The 22,379-nt window shown below is 47.1% G+C and overlaps 1 protein-coding gene across 2 annotated transcripts; it reads left to right on the top strand.

Moving 5' to 3' along the window:
* The first annotated feature begins 18 nt into the window (after positions 1-18).
* Positions 19-13,941, top strand: SAP30L (SAP30 like). Of its 2 annotated transcripts, XR_015551927.1 has the most exons (5): positions 19-731; positions 4,682-4,804; positions 7,028-7,126; positions 8,674-11,087; positions 11,224-13,941. XR_015551927.1 is itself a non-coding variant. In XM_087429517.1 (4 exons), the coding sequence occupies exons 1-4, from the start codon at positions 534-536 to the stop codon at positions 8,800-8,802; spliced, it is 549 nt and encodes a 182-aa protein (XP_087285643.1). In that variant the 5' UTR covers positions 19-533; the 3' UTR covers positions 8,803-13,941. The 2 variants fall into 2 exon arrangements, 1 of the variants encoding a protein (XP_087285643.1); XM_087429517.1 differs by having other exon boundaries at positions 8,674-13,941.
* The last annotated feature ends 8,438 nt before the right edge of the window (positions 13,942-22,379 follow it).

Genomic DNA, 22,379 nt, shown 5'->3' with positions numbered 1-22,379 from the left:
GACGCGCCGCGGGGCCCGGGGGCCGCGGGTTCGAGGCCGGGTCCCGCGCGGGGAGGCCGTGCCACCCCGGGGGATCTGCCCGGCGGCGAGTTTGCCCCGCAGCCGAAAGAAGGCGGGAGCCGGCGGGGGCCCTCGAAACCTCCTGGCAACCCGGGCGCGGAGTCCCCGGGGAGCGGCTGCTTCCTGGGACGCCCTCCCTGACGCCCCCGCCGAAGGGTAGCGGTTCTGGGCCCCCGGCCGAAGGCGTCTCCGGGTGACCCCCGGCGGGGCCCTGCGAGCCGCAAGAGCCGACCCCGGGGCCTCGAGCGGGGAGGCAGGGGCTTTCCGGAGACGCGGGGCCCGGGGCCGAAGGAGCCGGAGCGCGGCGGAGCGGAGCCGGGCCTCCCGGGCGCGGGGCAGGGCAGCGCTTCGGCTGGAGACGGACTCGGGGACCCTCAGGTGCGGGGGCCTCAGCGACCTGCCCCCGGGGACGCGCGGCCGCGGAGTGGCCTACAGGGGACCCTCCCCCAGAGGGGCCGGCCCGGGGCGGGGAGATGAACGGCTTTAGCACGGAGGAGGACAGCCGCGAAGGGCCCCCCGCCGCCCCCGCCGCCGCCCCGGGCTACGGCCAGAGCTGCTGCCTCATCGAGGACGGCGAGCGTTGCGTCCGGCCAGCGGGCAACGCCTCCTTCAGCAAGCGAGTCCAGAAGAGCATCTCGCAGAAGAAACTCAAGCTGGACATCGACAAGAGCGTGAGTCCGCCCCCGCGCCCCGCAGCTCTCGGGCCGCCGCCTGCGGCTGCCGGCCGGACTCCGGGGCCCTCCCCGCCCTGGGCCTCGCCGCCCTTTATCTGCAAACTGGGGAGTGGGACTCGGGATTGCAAAGGCCGCTTCAGCTCTGACAGGCGCTGGCTGGGATTCTGCCCAAATCCGGGAGGCTGGGGGCGGGGGGCTCCGCGGACCCTGCCTGCCTGGGAAGACTTGACAACAGTTTTTAGCTTGTCTCGTTGGTTGAGATACTGGAGCAGGGAGAGGTGGGTTAATTTTGTTGACCCACGAAGCAGCAAGTACTGGGGAGGGGGTGATGAAGGGACCCGGCTCTTCTCCAACTTCTCCCTCCTTCTCGGAGCCCTGTTATTCCTTCAGAAAAGGAAAGGTGGCAGTTACTTCCTTGTCTGCCGCGGCCTCAGCTTCTGCAGAGGGTCACCGAGCTCGCTGCTTCGCATGCGGCTGTGAAGAAATGGGATTTTCAAGGATGTGGCAGAAATAAGGCCAAGACCTGGTCTTGGGAGGTGGCTCTTGCAAGTCGAAACGACTAGAAGGAAGAAAATCAATTTTCTTAGGGGTAACTTCTTTAGAAATGCGGAGGGGGGGAGGGGGGATTTCAATTTGAATAGAATTGCCCCGTGTTTTGTGCCTAATTATAGGAAAACTTTTCCTGTGTGATTTCACCTCTTCTAATTAACAATTCTAAATATGTGCCTATTGTCAACCAATTAAGAACTTTGTGGTTTGACATCTGTTGCTGCAAGCCTTAAGTGGCTGCCTCCTGATTAGGAACTGGAAATGAGTTAAGGGGGTATTTAATATTCAGGTAGACCAGCTGGGAGCTTAGGCGGTTAACATCTATTCTCTTTTAGGACCAAAATGTCTCCACTGTTGGGAGAAATCAGAGATTGCTTGTTAAACCGAAAGGACGCCCACTTTTCCACTTCTGATTTTACAGTTGAAACTGAGGCCCAGAGATAGGAAGTGACGTGCCAAAATCACACAGCACTTGAGAGGCTGGTTAATTTCTTAAACGCATTGTCTGATTTACTTCCAAACCCCATGAATAAGCCTTGATTAAGTCTTTCCTAAGTGAAAAATCTTCCCTGCCCTTTCTTCCAGGCTCTTTCCTCCCACCCCCAATTGTTTTTAAAGTTAACAATTATAATGCATTTGCAACTCTTGAATGGAAAGATGCTATTTTAAGATGGTTGGGGGTGAATTAGTGGCTTTCTTACCACAAATCTCTATCAATGAATGAATGAAAGGAATTCATCTGAGAGCAAACTGGCTAGATAGACACTAAGGTGGTGCAGATTAGGAAACATGTTGAAGTGAAAGGCTTAATTCTGACAGCAGTGAATTCATCCTCTTGGAAACACTGCCTACCTTCTATGTAGGTTGTTGGGAGCCTTTGCTTGAACAGCTTATAGTAATAATAGTTTCCAGTCCTTACAAAAAAGAAGTTTCCAGTTCTTTTAATCCCTCGGATGCAGTCAAATCTGAACAATTGTGCTGCTGCAACTGGGGCTCTATTTACCACTGGAAAACCTGTGCTGAGCCATGTTGATGGTTTCACACACACTGTCTAGAAGAGAGGCAGCCTTAGCCTGGCACTGGCGTTCCCGAAAGGCAGTGCTTCTGAAGGAGTAGGGTTTGAGGTGGACTCGCTCACAGTTTGTTTCAAGGTGGTGTTGTAGAGTCCTTATTTCTGAAATGGATTTGTTTCATTCTCACAGGCTCGGGCAGGAATTCAATTCTAAGTAACTGCTGTGTTACAAGAATTTTTAGCTGTTGCGGAAAGTGGGAAAAAAAACACTAGAGCTACCACCCTCCTCCTCCGCCCCCACCCCAGCCACTGAGCTCTGAAATTGCTGAAAACCAGTATGTACTTGAAAATGGTTAAGGAGAAATAATGACTATCTTGTAAAAGGGTCTAGCAGAGAACCTTTGGAAATAATGGCAGCAAAAGTCCAACTTAGGCAGGCTAACTCATTTCCTGTAGACGTTGGCAGTGTTCTATGACTTATTAAGATATAGCATGCTTTCAGACATTTCTCCAATTGACATATTTCTGCTTTTTTCTGGAGAAAAGTGGAAGTTGAGAATAGTATAAGGAAAATGTTGAGGAAGGAAAGGACGTATGCCAGGGGTCAGAAGGCCTGGGTGACCTTGGCCAGGTCATGCCCCGACTCTGGGTGGCTTCAGTTTATCCTTCTAGAAAATGAGATTGAGGCCAGTGGGGTCACACTGGTGATTGCTTAGTTCTTTTCCATCTAGGATTCCATTATTCTAGTGTCCCAACCTGAAATCTCCCAGCCACAGCTTTAGGAAGTCACGTCTTCTGCCTGTTCTCCTACCAAGTCTGTCACTCTGTGAAATTGAGGAGCCGCTTCATCTCTCAGAGTCCGTGTGTGGCACGAGCTAACATGAGGGCCAGCTTCCTCTCAGGGGCGTGGAGTGTGCTGTGACTGTGCTCTCTTCCCTGATAAAAGATATAGTCTGCACATCAACCAGGCGGGATTCTTGGGCACAGTCACTCATGCTGTCTCTGAAAGTCCTTTGACAGAATTAATCTGGCAAAGCTATTCCAATTTGTAACCATGTGCAAATGGTGGCTTTTACTGGCTGAAGCCGCTTTCAGATGCAAGGGGACTGCCTGTGTTGATGCAACAGGATTTATTGAACACCTGCTGTCTGCAAGACACCATCACAATATAAACTTGAAACTACTCATGACTCACTGGTGCAACCACATGAAAGTGATCATTTATATGAATAAAAAGCAGTTTTCATTATTTTCTCCACGAAAAGGCCTGAATTAATGGATGCTGCCGTCCTATCAGCTTACTTTTATCTTTAAGAATTTAAGGAATAAACTCAAATTCAGAAGTCTTTCGAGAGCGTTTTGGAACATCTGTTTCAGTGTCAACAACCCCAAGTCATTCACACAGGCATTCAGTTGCTGTGAGGTTTTTGAATGGTTCCTCCAGCCAACCCTGGTACTTAGATTCTTAAATAAAAACATGTTCTTCACATCTTAGCTGCTGTTGCCGCCTTTACTTACAATTATGCCTCCAGCCTGTGTTAGAAAATCAGCAGTAGTATCCAGCTTCTTTTATGTGGTTCTACCTTGTGAGAATTTCTACATCTCTTTCTGCTTCTCTTTGTGGATTAGATGTGTGGTAATGCAAGAATTATCAACTGATACACAGTAATACAGTTTTTCAGAGTTGTCATCCTACAATAGTAGCTATTGTCAGTGTAAAAATAGGATGTCCCGTCTTCCCTTATGACAGTCCCTTCTTTCCTGCTGTCCTCCCCAGGGCATTGTATTCCAGCCCATTGTAAGTTCATAGCTCCTATAGGTCTGAAAATGTCACCTCACTCCCTACTTCAAAAACCTTGGGGGACTTTGTCTTGTCTGAAGGAAAGTCTGAGCTCTTCTCAGTGCCCCCATCCCCGAATTTCTCATTATGCTCCTACAGGGTGGTCACGTCCGCCTACTTGACAGTGTTTACCCTGGGCCGCCTCACCCACACCTTCTGTCATCCTCATTTGAAACTCTAAGCCTTGGCTCTTCTTCCCATCTGGGATGCTTCCTGTCTACCTACAAATCCTCCCTCTAGTCAGGGACCTCCACCCTGACTGCCTCAGCCGCAGGGATCTGTCCCTTTGCTAAATCTGTACCATTTATTGTCTTGACCGTTCGGTGGGGACTTGGTTTATAATACACAGCCCAGTGTGATGTTAGCGTTCTCTCTGTGGGTTTCTTGTTCTGCCACTCAGTAGTAAACTTCTGGAAATTATGGTCTGCATCTTGTTCTCTCTCTCTCTCTAATGCCTTGCAAAGGAGAGAAGCCCCATAATTGGATAGATATCTGTTGCTGTTTGCGGGGAATTGGCAAATCTGACTTTAATTTGCTTCCCATCAGGTAAGGCACCTGTATATCTGCGATTTCCACAAAAATTTCATCCAGAGTGTACGAAATAAAAGGAAGAGGAAGACGAGTGACGATGGTGGAGATTCTCCTGAGCACGACGCTGACATTCCTGAGGTAAAGGTCACAAATCCAGCTTGAGAAAGCTGGAAGAATGGATTCTAATCTGATCCTTACCTCTGGCCTGATCTGCTTTTTGTACTAAGAAGTCATTTTAGTCCCCTTTGTTCTGCTGTGGTTTATTTGAAAAGTAAATTGTAGAATCACAGTAATATCGAATCTGAGAGCTGAAAGCTTAGAAATCAGCTGGTCTGACTGCCCCATCATTTTACAGACAGGCACAGAGACTTGAGGTCACATGTATAGCGCGGGGCTCTGGTCCAGAGCCCTTTCCAGTAGGCCATGCTGTCTTTCTTCAAGAAGCCCCCGACAAATGCTTAAATACAACCACAATGTCAAGTTTTTAAAACTTTGTTTTTGCCTTTAAAGTTGGAGACAGTGTGTATGGATTGGGGAAAGTCACTTCCCTTCTATTTTCTGGTCTGCAGAAATGAAGGTGTAAGTCGTCTGCTCATATCAGCTCTGATTTTCTATCGCTCTCTGGTTCCTGGTCCAGGCTTGTTCCCCAGGATCCATTTCAAAGTCAGTTTCACTGGACCAGGGTTTCTCAACCTTGGCACTGTTGACATTTGGGGCCAGATAATTGTTTTGTTGTGGGGGCTGTCCTGTGCACTGTAGGATGTTTAGCAACATCCCTGGATTCTACCCACTAGTTGCCTGTCATACCACCCCTTGAGTCATAACAATCAAAAAATGTCTCCAGACATTGCTAGATGCCCCTCTGAGGGGCAATCTCGTCCCCTGTTGAGACCCATTGCACTAGACGATGAGACCTAAACTTCTCAAACCAGAAGCCTGCCTTTCCTTCAGGGTGCCAGTGTCTATTAAGCAAGGCTCCAGGAAGGAATATTGGATTTTCTATCTAAATTGTTTTCACTTAAGACTCAGCAAAAGAAGAACCGTTTATAATGTACATTGAATATTTGACGCATGAATATTTCATAAGGCAACCGCCTGTTAGCACTCAGAGTGAAGATGACTGTGTAGGAATAGAAAGAGTAGGCGGGCCTTTGTCTGCCGACATGAGGGAACCTTTGAAAATACGGCCCTTTCCCTCTGCCCCTCCCTGTGTCCCCTTTTCTAGCATTGGTTTACAATATCTTTCTGTTGCCTTTAGCATTATTATTATTATTTTATAAAGAAATGGATGTATTCATTTTCTAAATGCTTTTCACAAAAAAAAAGGTTTGAGGAATGTTTTGAAAAGAATGAAGGACTTTGGTCCCTCATATTGATCATTCATTTTGTTTTTAAGTGCTCTCCACCTGCCTGAAGCAAGAACATCTCTTTTAGAGGCAGGTAAAGGCAGCCCGACTTTCTGGGCCTTCAATATTTCATGACTGTGCAGCTTTCCTCTCTTCCTGTGTTAGAAAAAAGGGGGGGTCCTTTCCCCTCTGTTATCCAGTCATCTGCAGAGACCCTGACCCTAACCTGCTGATTTGTACATTCACTACAGTAGCTTTTGAGCTTGCTCTAGAGGGTCGTTAAGGATTCTAATACCTGAAGGCTGAGCCTCGGAAAGAACTATTTGAGAATAACAGTACTTCCCACTGTCATTCTTCATGCCCCTCTGTCTGGTCTGCTGCCAAGCTTTGGCCTGTCTTCCTCCAGGATGTCTGTCTGGTTTTACCTTTGCTCTCCATGTTTTGTGTCCCCTCTAGCATCACCACCCCTCCAAAGCTCAACTCCATCATCTCATTTCTGGATCGCTGCGACAGCATATCCCTCTGCCCCCTATCAGTCTTACCTACAAACCACCACTAGATCCATCTTCCTGGAACATCACCCTCCACCACCTATGATAGCTCCCTCTGCTTTTCAAGACATGCTGCCGTCCAATCTCACCCTTTAAACCCATCACGATTGCCTGTGACCCCCTAGCCCATCTGTTCATCTCCTGGCTTTTTCTGTGTTCATGGTCGTCTCTCCTATTCCCTACTCCAGCTCTGTTCCTCACTGCCCTTCTAAACCCTGCCTCTCCTGAGCTTAAGCCTCACCACTCCATCAGCCTTCTGGGACCACCCATCCCCAGCCAGAACTCTTTCCACTGTGATTTTTGTCCTCCCAGCCAGTTATTAGTACTCAGTGGACCATTTCTAAGACTTCTTTGTAGTCCTCTCATCCCCACCCCTACCTAGTGTAGTGCTAGGCACATAGTGGGCTCTTGGTGAGTCGTGGTTGGTCAGGTGATGGATAATGTGTTTCTCCTCTTCTCTCTAGGTTGATCTGTTCCAGCTGCAGGTGAACACTCTACGACGTTATAAACGACACTACAAATTGCAGACCAGACCAGGCTTCAATAAGGCCCAGTTAGCAGAAGTAGGTGGACAAAACTGTGCTCTAAAAAGAGAGAGCCAGCATTGTGCTTCTGATGGTGACCTTGATTCTGCCTTCTACTGTGTGTGTCTGTCGATCATAATCCCCTCCATAACTCCAGAAGCAACTTCCTATTCCCTCTTTTGCACAGTTTAGAATCCCACAGCTTTAGACCTGGAAAGGCCTTATTTCTGTAAAAGAAACCACAGCACAGAGAGAGGAAAGGCCTTGCTTAAAATCACACTGCAAGTTGGTAGCAGAATTGAGCCTGGAATCTCAGGACTCCTGATTCTAAGTCCTGAGTGTTCTTTTGTTTGTTTAAATCTTGTTTTGCAAGATTCTTTATAGATAGGTTCCTTTCTGTGCATCATGTGTCTCAGATTAATCATACCAGAACCTTCCTTCATGTTCTGTAGGAGCTGTTTTTCTTTCTTTCTTCTTTTCCTTGATTTCTTCTACTCTGATGTTGGTAATGGAAGTATATATTAAGACGAATGGAGCCCACGAAAGTTTTCTCCTGCCCTGAGTTCTAACCCACTCGGGGGTGGGGGGGGGGGCGGGGAATGCTCTATTGGCCATTATTCTAACATACTGACAGCCTGGCTTAATACTTCTGTCCTGTTGGCATTTGTGTGGGTACCCCTCATCCTTCTTTTCTTCCTGTGTTTTTCTGCCTATTGTAGAAAATTTGGAAAATGGAGAAAAGGAAAATACAGTCCTATCATCCGGAGCTGACCACGCTGTAATTCTAGTTCTCTGACTCTCTCATCTGTCCCGGCCACCTCAGTTCATTCAGAGATTTCCTTAAAGGCTCACAGCCCCATTGGTTTTTGGTCTTCCTTTAGAGGTTTCTTGCTGATCCATCATTTTTTCTTAAACCTCTCCTTTACCAGCATCTGGATAAAACATAGGAGCACACAAGCCTGTCCTACTTAAGCTAACATCACCCATTGGCCGGTATTCACCCCTGGGGGAAGGGATAGGATGAGGTGGGGTGAGAGGAGACCTGCATTCTCAGGACCTGTAAAATAAAGCAAAGCATCAGGAATATATAGTAGATGATGACTTTTTCTTCAATCTGATATGTCAGTTATGTACTATTTAGATGAATTCTTGGGTCAGACACTCACATCTGTTCAATTGGCTGTTCATTTGACACAATTTTAAAATGACACTTTTCTGCCTAGTTCTGGTGCCTGAGAGGTTATGGTAGCAACTGGCCAATCAGAGCAGTCCCAATCTCTTCTTCCATGGGGCTGACCTGGAGATTATGCCATGATGGACAGTTGGCTGCCACTGAACTAGAACTGCACGTTGAGAGTGTTTTGGGTTAAAGTGCCACTTTTGGAAGCCTGGGAACCAAGTCACCTAAACCCCTGGGAAGAAGGGCATTCTGAGTCTGCAGCACTACAGGAAGTTGTATAGTACTGATCAGAATCCCCTCCATAGCTCTGGAAGCAACTTCCTAGTCCCTCTTTTGCACAATTTAGAATTTGTGGCCCTGACTTGTGTGTGCTTTAATGGCCTCTGGTTTATTGTCCCCCATGTAGACTGTCAGCCGACACTTCAGGAACATACCTGTGAATGAAAAAGAGACCCTGGCCTACTTTATCTACATGGTGAAGAGTAACAAGAGTAGACTGGACCAGAAAGCAGAGGGTGGCAAGCAGCTGGAGTGAGGGTGAAGCACATCTTCAAGGAACGAAGTATAATGCTTAGTGCACAGGTGATATCTGCTCCATTTAAGCCCATAAAGACTGTTAAATTTATTGTAAATAAAAAAGTTTGAATGATGAATACTGTAAATCTTTTTGGTCAGGAGGATTATATTCTCATGATTCAGCATGTGTATACAAAGACTTTCTTTTAAGGCAACTACTGGACAAAAAAAACAAGATCATAAAAAGAATTAAAACTATGTATTGCAGCATTCAACAAAGCATTAAGTCTAGAATTGAACTGGAAATGTGGCATAAAAAATATTTTGGTAGTCACCTTGTTGTACCACGCTGCCACGTAGGGGAATAGCCCTGGACTAGCAGCAGGGTGCTGTTGACGGTGGAGGTGCATGAGCAGACCAAAGTCTGCTGGGGGTGTAGTTGCCCCGCTTTGTTGCAAGCCTTGTCATTTATCAGCACATCAGTTTGACACTGGTCTCGCTCACTGGCTCTGTGCCTTGTACACAGGAGGTACTCAATCAGTGTTGTTGGCTAATTGAGCTGTCACTGCCAGTGCCAGCCTTGTAACATCTGCTTCACACCTCTAGTTAATGAGACCTCTGCCCTTTGTGTTGCTCGCCACTTAACTTCTAGAGTGTGGAGGAAATCCTGATGCACCAACAGGAGGTTTCAAGTCAAACGAGGACTTCAGGGCAGTCGCATTTGCCAAGCTATATTTGTGGAGCTTCCAGAAACACTAATGCAGAGACCCTCATGAGAGATGTGGCCCTTTGCACACCCCTCTGCACTTCACTCTTTGGGGTGAAGTTATGTATCATGACTTCAGCCATTCTCCTGGGCCATAAATGCTTTGAAACATGGAGATGTTTAGTGGCTTGGGGCTCATGTTTTCAGAAGTACTAATCCTTAGTTCACACCACCCAAGAAAGCTGCCAAGGACCATGTGATTCCTGCTCAGAAGTCCAGCTCTGGGATAGAAAGTTTGTCTGACCTTGACCCCCGGGGCTCTTGGGGGTCAGCGGCAAATCATGGGTTTGAGCAACAAAGGTCAGTGCCATCTGATGTTCATTTTGTGAGCAATTTGCCTCCCTTTTAGGGGGAAAGATTACTAAAATGATTTTTTTAAGTATTAATAATTACCTGTTTTTTTATGTTCAAAAACTCAGATTCCTCTATCTAATTATATCAGAGCCAGAGTATCCTTTGAAAACAAAGCTTTATGTCCAAAAGTATGCTTTTGCAAAATTTTCTAATCAGTGTTGGGGGGCAGAGGGTGTGGATAGAGGGTAGGAGAAAAAGAAGAAAAGGACTTGGATTCCAATTTCTAACCATCTTGACATATTCTGTGGTCAAAAGTATCATTTTCTTGCTCAGTTTTAATTCTGAGTTCTTACTTAAGCCTTAAATAATAAAAGGAGCAGTGGACAGCCTGGCCTGGCAGGGAGTTTTAATGTCTCATAGATGGCTTAATCTGAGCGTCAGCACAGAGAAGTTAGAACAGACGTCCCCACTGAGCAGTGTGGTGGAGGGTCTGAAGGTCTCGGTTCTGTGGAGCAGAGTACCGTGGTTTCTGTGCACTGGGGACACGGCCACCACTCTCACTAACGCAGTGCGTTCCATTGCTGCAGAGCTTTCGCCAGTGTTCAAAATGCATGTCTAGCAGATTGCAGCCTTTTTAAATACATATAAATGAGTGTACATAGCACATACTCTAGACTATGAGGAGATCTTATTTTCGTACACCTGGCTGTGGACGGCATGGCAAGGTGCTCTCTGAGTGTTCTTAGTCATTCAGATTCGATGTGTATTTAGAGATTGTCTCACTACTTCTAGCTGAGGGACGTTGATGTGTAGACATCAAGAAGCCTCAAAGGTATGCGACTTATATAGATTTTTTTCCTGAGAGACTGAGTTAGAAAGGCTCTGAAGGAGTCAAACACCAAGCCTCCTTTGTCAGGAGGAGGGTTTTCTCATTGGGGTGGAGTTTGGGGGCAGATGGGGCCTATAGGTTAAGGCATATTGGTAACCTGCTCTCTAGAAATGTCCATATCTTATTGAGAAAAAACGTGTATCTTTCTGTGTTTAAACCAAAATTGTGGATGTGTAGGTCATGTCACTGTTTCTTTAATGGCAAATCTGTTTTCCCAGTTGCGAGACAGCAGTACATTTCTATACAAGAAGATGTGGTGTTAGGATCCATCTGTTCAAGTGTGTCTGTAAGAATGCTCTTGTTCCAAAGTGAAGCCTGGGGCAACTTGCCACCTTCAGCCAGATGCTGAGCGCAGGTGAGTCCCAGGCCATCTTTCCTCTAAAGAGAGGTACTTTGGGAAATCGGAGGTTGTGGGTATCTTTTCAGCCTTTGAAAACATGTCGGGTGAGAAAAGACAAAGCTGTCTGAACTTACGTTTTTCCCGTGTGCAGAAATCTGTTCTTTCATCAACCACTAAACCACTTGCCTTAGCCTCTTCTGCAGTTTCCCATGGCTTGACCTGTGGGCAGGAGACCTGCCTGTTGGAAATGGCCAGGCCCTCCAAAGCGACTGGCTCTGGCTTCAGGGAGCAGTGGGGTTTGGGGAAAGCAGTGTTCATCCTGGCCGCCTGCATTTTCATATCACCTGTCAAGGACTCGCGCTTCTCTCCACCCGCCACGTTGCAACATTGCCTTCTCTCCTCTTGGTGCTCCTGGGCAAAACTGGAATTCGCAATCCAGAACTGGCATTGTCTTCTTGAAGAGTACGGTTCCTGCCTCAGTCCCGGCCTGGTATGGGTCTTGCATATGCCCTGAAGGTTGTCACATGGAAACATCAGTATCCTGCCATTCATGTTGCTTTGTTTTAAGGTTTTTCAAAAACAAGCGGACAAACTTTATTTCAACGAACAAACTCTTAGGTTGGCAACAGCAAGTGAGAAAGATCATAGCTGAATCCCATGCAAGATTGAAACCAAAGGATTCAAGACCGGTGTTGTAAAATGAAGAGGAATTTCACTTATGTATTACAGCCGCCAGGTTGCTAGATGTTCCTGTGGTAGCTAAGTATTCACTGCTAGCCTTCCAGAGAACGGATAGTAGTAACTGTTTGCAGCTGGAATGTTGCATCGAACCTTGGCATTTCAGCTGTTTATTTTGTGGGAACTTTTTTGTTAATATCCTGAAGGACAGCTGCCTGGTTGGAGAAGGGAGAAAGCAGGAGAGGGAACTTACTCTGGGAACCAGAGTTATGTGCTGTGTGGAAATCATCTGAAGGCTCTGTCATTACAATGACAAGATCTAAAAGCTGGGAAAGGGCCTTAAGTCATCCAGTCCAGTCTCCCCATAGGTGCTGACTTTCTGCCTACAACTGTCCCACCAAGGGATTGAGCAGTCTGGGCTTAAACACCTCTGAGGACAGAGAACTCACTACCTCCTGGGGAAGCCTGTTCTAGCTTTGTAAACCTCTGGCTTTTCTGTGTTCTCTGTAATTTCCATCTTAGTCTCTGCCCAGTGGGGCCCACCTGGAACAAGTTGTTCATCTTGGCCAACGACCTCATTGCTGCACTGTCCCAGGGCAAAGCGTTTGTCTTCTGGAAAGGAGCAGGCAGCAGATAGTCCTGACTGTCCTCCCCCTGAGTATTGGTCCATTTAGGTCCTTGTTGGAGAATGTCGAGGGAACCCCATCAGCCCAGTTATACTCGCTTGTTCGTGCTGAAGCTGATGGGGAGGGAGTTGGGGTGGGGGGCATGCTGTCAGCCTGCTGAAAAGTACCGTAAGACAGATGAGGCCTTAGTTCTGTGCTTGCCCCACAAAAACTGATGCTCACATCACTTAGGAAAATTTTAGCTAGAAAATTTAAAATATTATCATTGCTCTGTGTGGAGTTTAAAGGTTCCATGGCTGCTGAGGGCTTGCACCTTAAGATTCCTGCAATATTTCATACATTGTTTTTATTGGGAAAATCTTAGCCATTTGGGGGCGTGGGTCGGGGGGACCACATGTCTCAGTGTCATTTTCAAGCTGGAAAGTTCTTTAAGGTTGCTGTTGCCCAGTCATTCATTTTTAGAGATGGGGAAACTAACATTAAAAGACTTGCCAGAGTCACCTGGCATCTGGAGAGTAAGTAACCTCTCATCCTCCTGGCCTGTCCAGTGCTCTCCTCATTTGCCAACTTGCAGCGTGACTTTACTCCGGTCTGAAGTAAGCTGCCCTCAGATTCTTGAGACCTTGCAACTGAGCAGAGGTTTCCAAGGCCAACCTGCAGAACTCAAGGTTGTGTGAAATGATTAGGAAAGCAGTCAGTTGAGTTTTGCAAAACAAATGGGAGGGGAGAAAAGAACTAGCCTATAATTTAAGACCAAGGTTCAAAAGTCCTAGCAGGAGATGTAGTATTGTCTTAGAATCTAAATTCTCACGAAATGGGCTTGTTCTGTGATCTGTTGGTCAGACTTCTGCCTTTCAGGTTGTCCTTTGAGGCTCTGTAATTCAGTTGGCCCTGACTTGGACAGACACAGCTCTGTGGCCTTGCAATTCGCAGCCTCCCGGTCCCTGTTACTGAGCTGGGCAGTTGAACTGAAGGACAGGTGAGCTCAGATCATGCCCTGGGAAGCATGGGGCTTTAGGGGTGCCTTTTTATTCCTTTTATTTTATTACAGACTGTTTCCAAGTGTCTGGTTCGGAAGGGTAAAGTTGATCTGACATTTTCAGGTGGAATCCAGCCCGGGGCAAGGTGGGACCTTTTCTTAAGGTAGGAATGTCTACAATCAGTTATTTCATCTAGCGTGCATCTTAAAACACAAACCCTTCAGTTGCTTTCACTTAACACATCTTTGCCAATGACAGAAGGTTGTACAGGATCCCTGTTTTACACATCTGTTATCCGCTACACCCATCAGAGTGATTTGGGGTGTGGGTTGGTTTGTTTTCCATTTTGTAACTGCCTTATTGAAAAGCAAGTGCCCTTCCATTCCAGGCCTCCTCATATTGTACTTGTTTCCTGCCAAATTTGGGGGATCATTTGTATTTTAATTTTGTAATCTATGGCTCTGTACTGTTGAAAGGCTCTCGATTCTGTGGAGTCTCCTTAGTATGTGTGTGACTTTTCATGTTGCGGTATCACACAGATGGGACGGCCCGACTTTGCTCTTAATAAACGATCTGAATGAGTAATGAGAGACACACTGTTGTTCTCTTTGAGTCCACGTGGAATTCAGACACTTTCACATCTGCATTTGGCCCCTGGCTGTGTAGTACAGTTCAGTGACTGGTGACAGCAGTCTTTCCTCCTGGCTCCAAGAACTCGCTCCTGCACTCCCCCTTCCAATGCCAGTGCACACAGAGAGTTCAGATCACAGAAGCGTGATTCTGCTCTCCCACTCACTCATGTGGAAAGAGATGTCTGACCGCCTGAGTCGATCCTGAATACTGCGTAGCACACCAGATACCCTGGGCAAATAGCTTCATTCTGGGCCTCCAGCTATCCGTCTATAAAATGAGAGTCCCAAATAAACTGGGTGGAGGGTTACAAATTGAAATGCCTGTAGGGGGTGTGCTCCAAACCAGAAAACTCGGGTCCCTCTAAGGGAAGCCACTCCTCAGCTCCAGCTCCATGTGGGAACGCCAGCCCCGGGGGGCCAGTTCTTGAAATTTCACAGGAGGACTTGGAAATACAGACCTTCATCTAAATGTCCCAACGTTTAAATGCCTCAAAAACTTGAAGAGCATGGACTGGTGTTTCTTCACCTACAGTAGAGCCTTGCTATTTAAAGTTGGTCCATCATCTGAATGCTTGTTGGAAATGCAGAATCTCTGCCCCCCTCACCTGCCAGCTGTCTAGTGAATCAGAGCTGTGCTGTAACCGAGTCCCCGGGCAAGTCCCGTGCTCCTGATGGGGCCGTCTGATGGCGTTATTGGGGGAGGTCCCTGAGGCCTCATGGGATCCAGCCCCTTGCCCAGCCAAGCCTCAGACTCAGGTCTTTCATTTCAAATCTGTCACTAGTGCCGCTTGAGCACACCTCTGTCCTTAGCAGCGTGAAAGGAAAGAGATGCAGTCGATATTTTTCTTCAGCGTATTGGTTAACTGGTGGTAATACATGCTAGTCCTAAAATTTTAAACAGCACTGAAATTTACGAAGTGCAGTTCCCCCCCTCGCCGCCCCCACCCTCTCCTGTTCCACTCCTCTGTAAATAGTGTGGAGGGTGACTTTTCAGGAGGCGTTTTGAGGGGTAAGGAGGGCAGGGAGTCTTGGCTGTCACTGGGAGCCCACAGGATTAGTGATGGATTGTTGCTGAAGGATGCCATCATTTAGAGGATCCCTGAGTTGATTTCCTTCAGAAAGCAAAAGAAGTTCCCATTTTCATAACATGTTGTCTCTTCCCACTTGAGGTATCACCTGAGTAGTTCCTTTCACTCCTTTGTCTGCTGCCCTCCCATTCTTCCGCATCTAACCGCTGAGGGCTGCCCTCTGTCCTCTAATCCCTCACACACTGAACCTCAAAGAGGAACTTTGTCCCCAAGCTTCCCCGAAACTGGCTGACCCCTGCTGGAGTCGACCTCCTGTGAAGATCCACAGACATCGGTTGTGATGGAAGGATGACCCCACATCTTAATGTATCATAAGAGCAGAAGTTTCACTAGGAACCAAACACACTTTTTTCAAAATAGCCCTCTAGAATATTGACTATCAGATCACCGGAGGTCAGGCATTTTTGGAAATACGGCACTTGCCACCTCCCACCCCTATCAGAATCCCCTGAGAATTCTGTTCCAATTCCTGGGCCCCCATCCCGGATTCTCAGCGTGAAAAGCTCAGGGGCTGAATTCCGGGAATACGAATTGTTTAATTTCCCCAGGTAAGACTGAAGCTCAATAAAGTTGAGAAGCACTAATCTGGCCCGGAGGTCTCCCAGTCCAGCGGCTTCAGCCTCATCAGGAATACTGGTTAAAAGTTCCCAGTGGGACCTACTAAATGAGAATCTCCTCAAGTGGGGCCCAGAAAACTATTTTTACAAAATCTCCGGGGGAATTTGTATGCATATCCAGGTTTAGGAACTGGTGAGTCCAATCCCCTAAGGCCCAGAGAGGGAAAGTGGCTGTGCTCAACTTCACACAGCTCAGACGTGTCCAAGTCGGAGCAAATATAGGGACATGCACAGCCACAGAGACTGTTAAGATGATCATTGGAATGGATGATCTTCAGTCCGGATAAAACCAGAATGGATGACTCCGCAGTTCCTAGCACTGTGCCTGACATGTAGGAGGACACCATAAATGCCTGGAATGGAATCTTCCATTTATGTAACAGTTGTTTAGTTTAAGGATCTTTCACATCAAGAAAATAATAGCTATCAAGTACAGAGTGCATGCCAGACAACATGCTACTGGTTTTACATGCACTGATTCATTCAATCGCACCACAATCATATAATGTAGGAACTGTTATGAACTCCAGTTTACAGAGGTGGAAATGCAGGCTCCGAGAGGTTGAGGAACTTGCCCGAGTAACAATGAGAGCTAGAGGCACTCCTGGGACTGGGTCCAAGGGTCATCTGGTCCTAGGGACACTTGTCAGCACCACTGTCCAAGAACTCAGGAATGCCACACTTTGAAGCAGTGCAGCCACAACAGTACCCTTGTCCCGATCAACCGGATTCACTAAACTTTAATGAGGGAGTCCGAGAAGTCACTAAGACTCTAGTTAGGAAATTTAATAGGGTTTAATGGAGGTTAACAAGGTACATCCAACTTTCCAGCCAGGTTTTAACTTACCAGAGCGGAACAGAGATTAACAAGCGCAGGAGGTGTCAAGGCACCTGCATGATTTAATGGGGTTAATGAAACTGTCAGAGGTTGGCTGAGAGGGACGGAGCTGGAGCATGCCGCTGTTAACGAGTCAGTCTGGTTGAGGTCAACAGACATTTATGAAACAGCTGCAGCCTGCCCTGCCCTGCCCTGGGCACCACAGGGGACAAGGAAAAGAAGGCCATGCCAACGTGCCAACCCCGCTTAGTCTGGTTGGTGGGATTCGGAGTTCTACTTTCTCCTTCATGCTTTTTTGGTATTGTCTAAATTGTTTATAACGGGCATGAATCATTTTCACCAAATCTATAAAATAGCAAAGCATTTTTTATGTGTCCTCAAAGCACTTACTCTCTGCCTGCATAGTTTAAGTAACCTAGTCCTAAAACCTGTAGAAAACAGTAAGAGAAGTAGAAACAACAACAATAATACAGCCTTCAATTTGGGCAACACTTAACTGTTGTAAAGGGCTGTCACCCGTTATCTCTGTGGGTTTGTGTCACACACTATGAAATAGTGATACACAAGGTCACACGGCTCAGTGGGGAAGCCAGAGCACATCCTCCTCTTCTGCCTCCCAGACTGCTGCCCTTTTCTCACTGAGCACTCGCTGTGTGACAGGTCCAGTGGTAGCACTTTCCATGCCTTACAACCCTGTGACATGAGTATTATTATTCTGTTTTATAGACGGGGAAACAGAGGTTTAGAGAGGTGAAACGGCCTGTCCAAGGTCACCAGAAAGTGGTGGGGATGAGAGTCAAACACAGGTCTCTCTGGCCTCAGAGTCCACTGTGCCTTGCTGCCTGCTAATTGGATAAGCTAATATCTCAGGGGAGTTTTGTTCAGAGCAGCTAAGAACTGAAAACAACCTATATGTCAAATAATAGGGGACTGGTTTAAAAGTATTCCACACATGTCAAAAATGTAAAATAATATTTAATGACATAGAAGGATGTTCACACCAGTTTAGAAACACTAGATATGTATACTATATATGTATACATATTATATGAATATGAGAATATACATATGTGAATATGCATATTTATATATCATATACAGGCTATATATGTATACATATGTATACACACGTATATACACACACACACCTGTATCTGTGACTATGGCCATATCTGTAGGCATATCAGAGCATCCATTTACCAACTCCAAGTATAGCCACACTATATCTGTATCTATATGATTCAAAGGGGGAAATAGGAAGGAAAAGGCTTTCTGAAAATCAAGAGAGCTTCCTGGAAGAAGAGGCTCATAAGCAGGCCCTTGGAGGAGATGGAAGGTTGACAGGAGACGTGGGTGAGGGGAAACCCAGGCCAGAGCAGAAAGCCTCAGATGCCAGAAGGAGGAGCTTGGACCTCGGAGTCACCAAACCTGCTATTATTAAAAACCAAACCAAACAATGAAACATGGTCAGGAAGATGTTCAAGCGTCTGCTGTGCGCCAGGTACCTGAGGGAATCTGGAGACGGACTCTGTCCTCGGGGAGCTGGGAATTTCAGAGGAGTCGGTAGACAGGGGTGGAAAGTAGTCCTTCCACTGCTACAATCCAAGGATCTGTGGGAAGCCTCAGAGCCTGCGCCAGCCCTACTTTTGATGAAGGCGCCGTCTGTAATGGGCGCGTGCCGTCTTAGAGAAGCCAATGAGGCTTAGCGAGTGTAATGAGTTTAATTAAGCTAAGGCGGCTAATGAGACTTCCTGAGGGCTCACAGCCACTGGCAAAATTGGACTCTGCTAAGTGGGTAGTGGGAGGACACCTGTGCCCAACCAGACCCCTCCGAGGATGCTGCTTAGGAAATGGGGGCATGCAGGCATGGACCAGGCTTCAGGGGAAGCCCAGCAGTTAGCTGGGCAGGGGTCAGACTCAGCCCTGTCAACAAGCAACCGCCTGAAGGTGAAATCATATCTAATGAAGCTTAGTGAAGCCCCGAAGAATGAGGACTGAGGGAAGCAGTTATTGACAAGACCCCAGCCTGCCTACCGGGCTTTATCTCAATTAGACGAAGTTGAACTTGGCTGAGCCAATTTAAACAGTTCCAAGGAGGCTCCACTATCTCCATCAGTAAGGGTGTTTTATTTCTCGTTGTGAATATCATTCTCAAATGCATACTATTCATGTTTCTATCTAGGAATATTTCTAAAGCTGAATATGAAAAGTGACCAGGATGACATACCTGCAGGAATAATAGCTATTATTTATTAAACACCTACCCAGTGCTAGAGCCTGTGCCAGAATCTTTATGCGTACGGTCGTAATCCTCACACAAAGCTGCAAAGCAGTTATTATCATCCCTAATTTTCAGATGGGGAAACTGAGGCTCAGAGAATTTCAATGGCTTACCTAAGGTCTTATGGTGAGCCGGAATTTGAACCCATGTCGATGTGACTCCTCCGTGCACCCTGCAACCTCGACCACAGAGAGAAGTAGAATATCGAGTGTGGGGGGATGGAAGAGTAGTGAAAGCTGCTAGGAGAACTCAGGACCCCAGCAGTCCCGGGTACTGAGTGCAGGGGAACAGCCCTCTGCCTTCCATTAGCCCAGTGCAGTAGTAGCACAAGGGTTTTGAATGACCCAGAGAAGACTGTGCTTCGTTCAGTGGCTCCTATCCAAAGAAACAGAATAAAATGCGTGATGCCTTTTAGACTTGACATAGGGAAGCACAGACCCACCCCTGCCCCAAGGTGCCCTAGGGTAGAGGCCTCAGAGATCTTGCATTGCAAAGCCCCCGCGTTCCTCGGGAGTTAGCCTCATGCCCAGGACTCCTGGCTCTGTGAACTTTCCGGGTCCCCTCTCTGCTCCCCTGAACTGCCAAAGGAAGTTTGGCAGAAAAAGTGTGCCCTGAGGCTCTGGGGTCACTGCATAGGAGAGTCTGGAGTCCTGGCTGGTTTCCCTAAACTGAATACAGAGGAGGGAGTGTGGCCACCAGGTGGCGCCCTCCCCTTAGTCAGTGGCAGCCCCAGGCCACATGGGAAGGCTCAGGGGTATTTTCTGTCCCCCTCACAGATGCTGTGTTTGGTGAACGTTTTGATTCACACCATTGTAAAAATCTAGACAGTCAAAGCAGAAAGGAATTTAGATCTCTGGTCCCACTCCCTCATTTAACAGATGACACTGAGGTCCAGTGGGGGCAGGGATGTGTCCAAGGACACACAGCAGGCTGAATTGACCGCTGGTCACTGCTTTTTTTTCCCACCACACTAACTGTTCTCACACTCCCACCAACACCTCCCGCACCCCACCACTGGACTGCCAGAATACTACTCTGAGCCAAAAGCCGGGCCTCGCGCGACTGGGGAAGGCCATGCTCCCTTCCCCTTCCCTGCCATTCCCTGTTGCTTCCGAATCAGGCCCTGCAGCCCAAGGCCAGCTACAACAGCTGCAGTAATAATAGCTCACGCTTACCACTACCTACTCCAGGCCAGGCTAAGCGCTGTCCAATCATTATCTAATCATTATTGGATCTTCACATCTCTGAACTATTCTGCTTTCCCTTTTCCAGAAGAGGGCTCTGGGACTCAGAGAGGTTAAGAAACCTGCCCAGTGCCACACAGCTCATCTAACCAGCTCATCTGGTTGTGAGTACAGGCCTGGGGGCCAGTCCAGACCTTCCTGTTGACCTTGGCCTGATCTCTATAGCATTCTCTATGTTTCAAAACACTTGCAAAGACCTTTTCCCATTTTAGCCTGACAAGAGTTCTGTGGGTTGAGGAAGGTATTGTTAGCCCATCTTAGAGATTAGAAAACTGGGCCCAAGAAGTTGCTTGGCCTGAGGCCATCTGACTCACAGTAGACTTGGATCTGGAGCCCAGGGCTCCACCCCCTTCGTGGGACACGCCACATCTCACTGCCCAACTACAGCCCCGCTGACGTCTCCGGAAGTCACAGAACTCAGCAGCTAAAATTGCAGGTTTGGGAGACAGACAGGCCTGGGTCTGCAGGCCAGACCTGCCACTTAATAGTCATGTGACTGTGAATAAATTACTTACCCTCTGTGGTTGTTCAGAGAAGTAAATGAGCCCACACGTGTTGAGCACTGCTGCCTGGTACACAGTGCTCAGTAAGTGGTGGCTATGTACTGATATGATTAACTAAAGCTCCATGTTCAATATTCCTGCCACATGAGCCTTAAGACCTGCACTGTCAAGATGGCAGCCATTAGCCACATGCGGCTACTGAATGCTCGAAATGTGGTCCAAACTCAGATGTGCTGTGAGTGCAAAATACACCCCTGATTTTGAAGGGTCAGTATGAAAAAAAGAACATATAATATCATTAATAATTTTTATATTGACTACATGTTGAAATATTTTAGACTTTGAATTAAATAAATATAAATAATATAACAAAATATATTATTAAATTTAATTTCACCTATTTCTCTTTACTTTTTATTTTTTATTTATTTTGTTTTGTGAGGAGGATCGGCCCTGAGCTAACATCTGCCAATCCTCCTCTTGTTGCTGAGGAAGACTGGCCCTGGGCTAACATCCATGCCCATCTTCCTCCACTTTATATGGGACGCCGCCACAGCATGGCTTGCCGCGCGGTGCGTTGGTGCACGCCCGGGATCTGGACCAGGGAACCCTGGGCCGCCGCAGCAGAGCACGCGCACTTAACCACTTGCACCACCCGGCCGGCCCCTTCTCTTTACTTTTTAAATGTGGCTACTGGAAAAACTGTAATTACATACATGGCTCACATTTGTGGCTTGCATTATATTTCTACTGTATAGCTCTGGCTTAGAGGGTTTCCCCAGCTCCACTACTGCAGCCCGCCTGCCCCTCGGTTTACCTTGATAATGTGGAATGTGAGGGCTGTGAACCAGGAATCCACGGGCTAGCTGTGTGCCCTTGGGCGGGTTACTACAACCTTCTGTGCCTGTTGGAAATAGGTCCTAACTTTCCAAAACAAGCAAACAAACCAAAATAAATCCTCAGTGCCTCACAAAGCTATTGCGGGGATTAAATAAAATAATAAAAATAGCTCTACCGAAGACAGCGTGCAAAGTACTTTGCACGCCTTGTCTCATTCAATCCTCACAAACCCCAGGAAGTTGAGGCCATGGTCTCTCCCATTTTGTAGATGAGGAAACTGAGGCTCCTAAGTGTCTAGTAAATCATACAGGGTCTCTTGGCCACTGTATTATTCTGTATGTATCCTGCACTAGAAGTTGAAAGTGTCAAGCAGACAAAGGGAAAAGATTAAAACTCCCTGTGTGACCTTGGGCACGTCCCTCCTCTCTGTGGGCCTCAGTTTCCCCTTCTGTAAAATGAGGGAAATGTTTGGATGGTGGGTAAGGATATTTGAGGTCCCAGTGTTATGGGGTGCTTTGAACATTTCAGTGAACACAAGACTTCCGGGACTCCTCGAAAGTCCGATGCCTTCCATCGTCCATTCTGTGGGGATAAATGTGCATTTCTGTTTGTTGTAATAACATTTGTAGGAGCTTTATAGAGTGTCTATGTCTGCTTACATTAGACGCCGTGTATTGTAGTTAAGAGTCTCTCACTATTGCCCACATAAACCTGGTTTTTTATGGGTTTGGGAGAGCTCAGCTGTAAAAACTCTCTTGGGTGAAAAAATTTTTTTTCAAACAAATTAGGTTTCAATCAGGAGGCTGGTTTCAGACACTTTAAAGCCTGCATATTTTTTCTTCCCAGTCACTTTTCATTTAAAAGTGAGACTGGCTGATTTAGTTTCGTTTCTTTTATGAGGATTTAGCAAGACCATAAGCTGAACTGCTGGGTGCACGAGGAGAAGGGATCCAGAGCCTTTTCCAAGAGAGCCCCTAGCC

This window comes from Ceratotherium simum, chromosome 4, assembly GCF_057802395.1.
Source record: "Ceratotherium simum simum isolate JZ-2026a chromosome 4, ASM5780239v1, whole genome shotgun sequence".
Lineage (NCBI taxonomy): Eukaryota > Metazoa > Chordata > Mammalia > Perissodactyla > Rhinocerotidae > Ceratotherium > Ceratotherium simum.
Note: the sequence above shows the minus strand (reverse complement) of the source record. Positions and strands in the feature narration are given on the sequence as shown.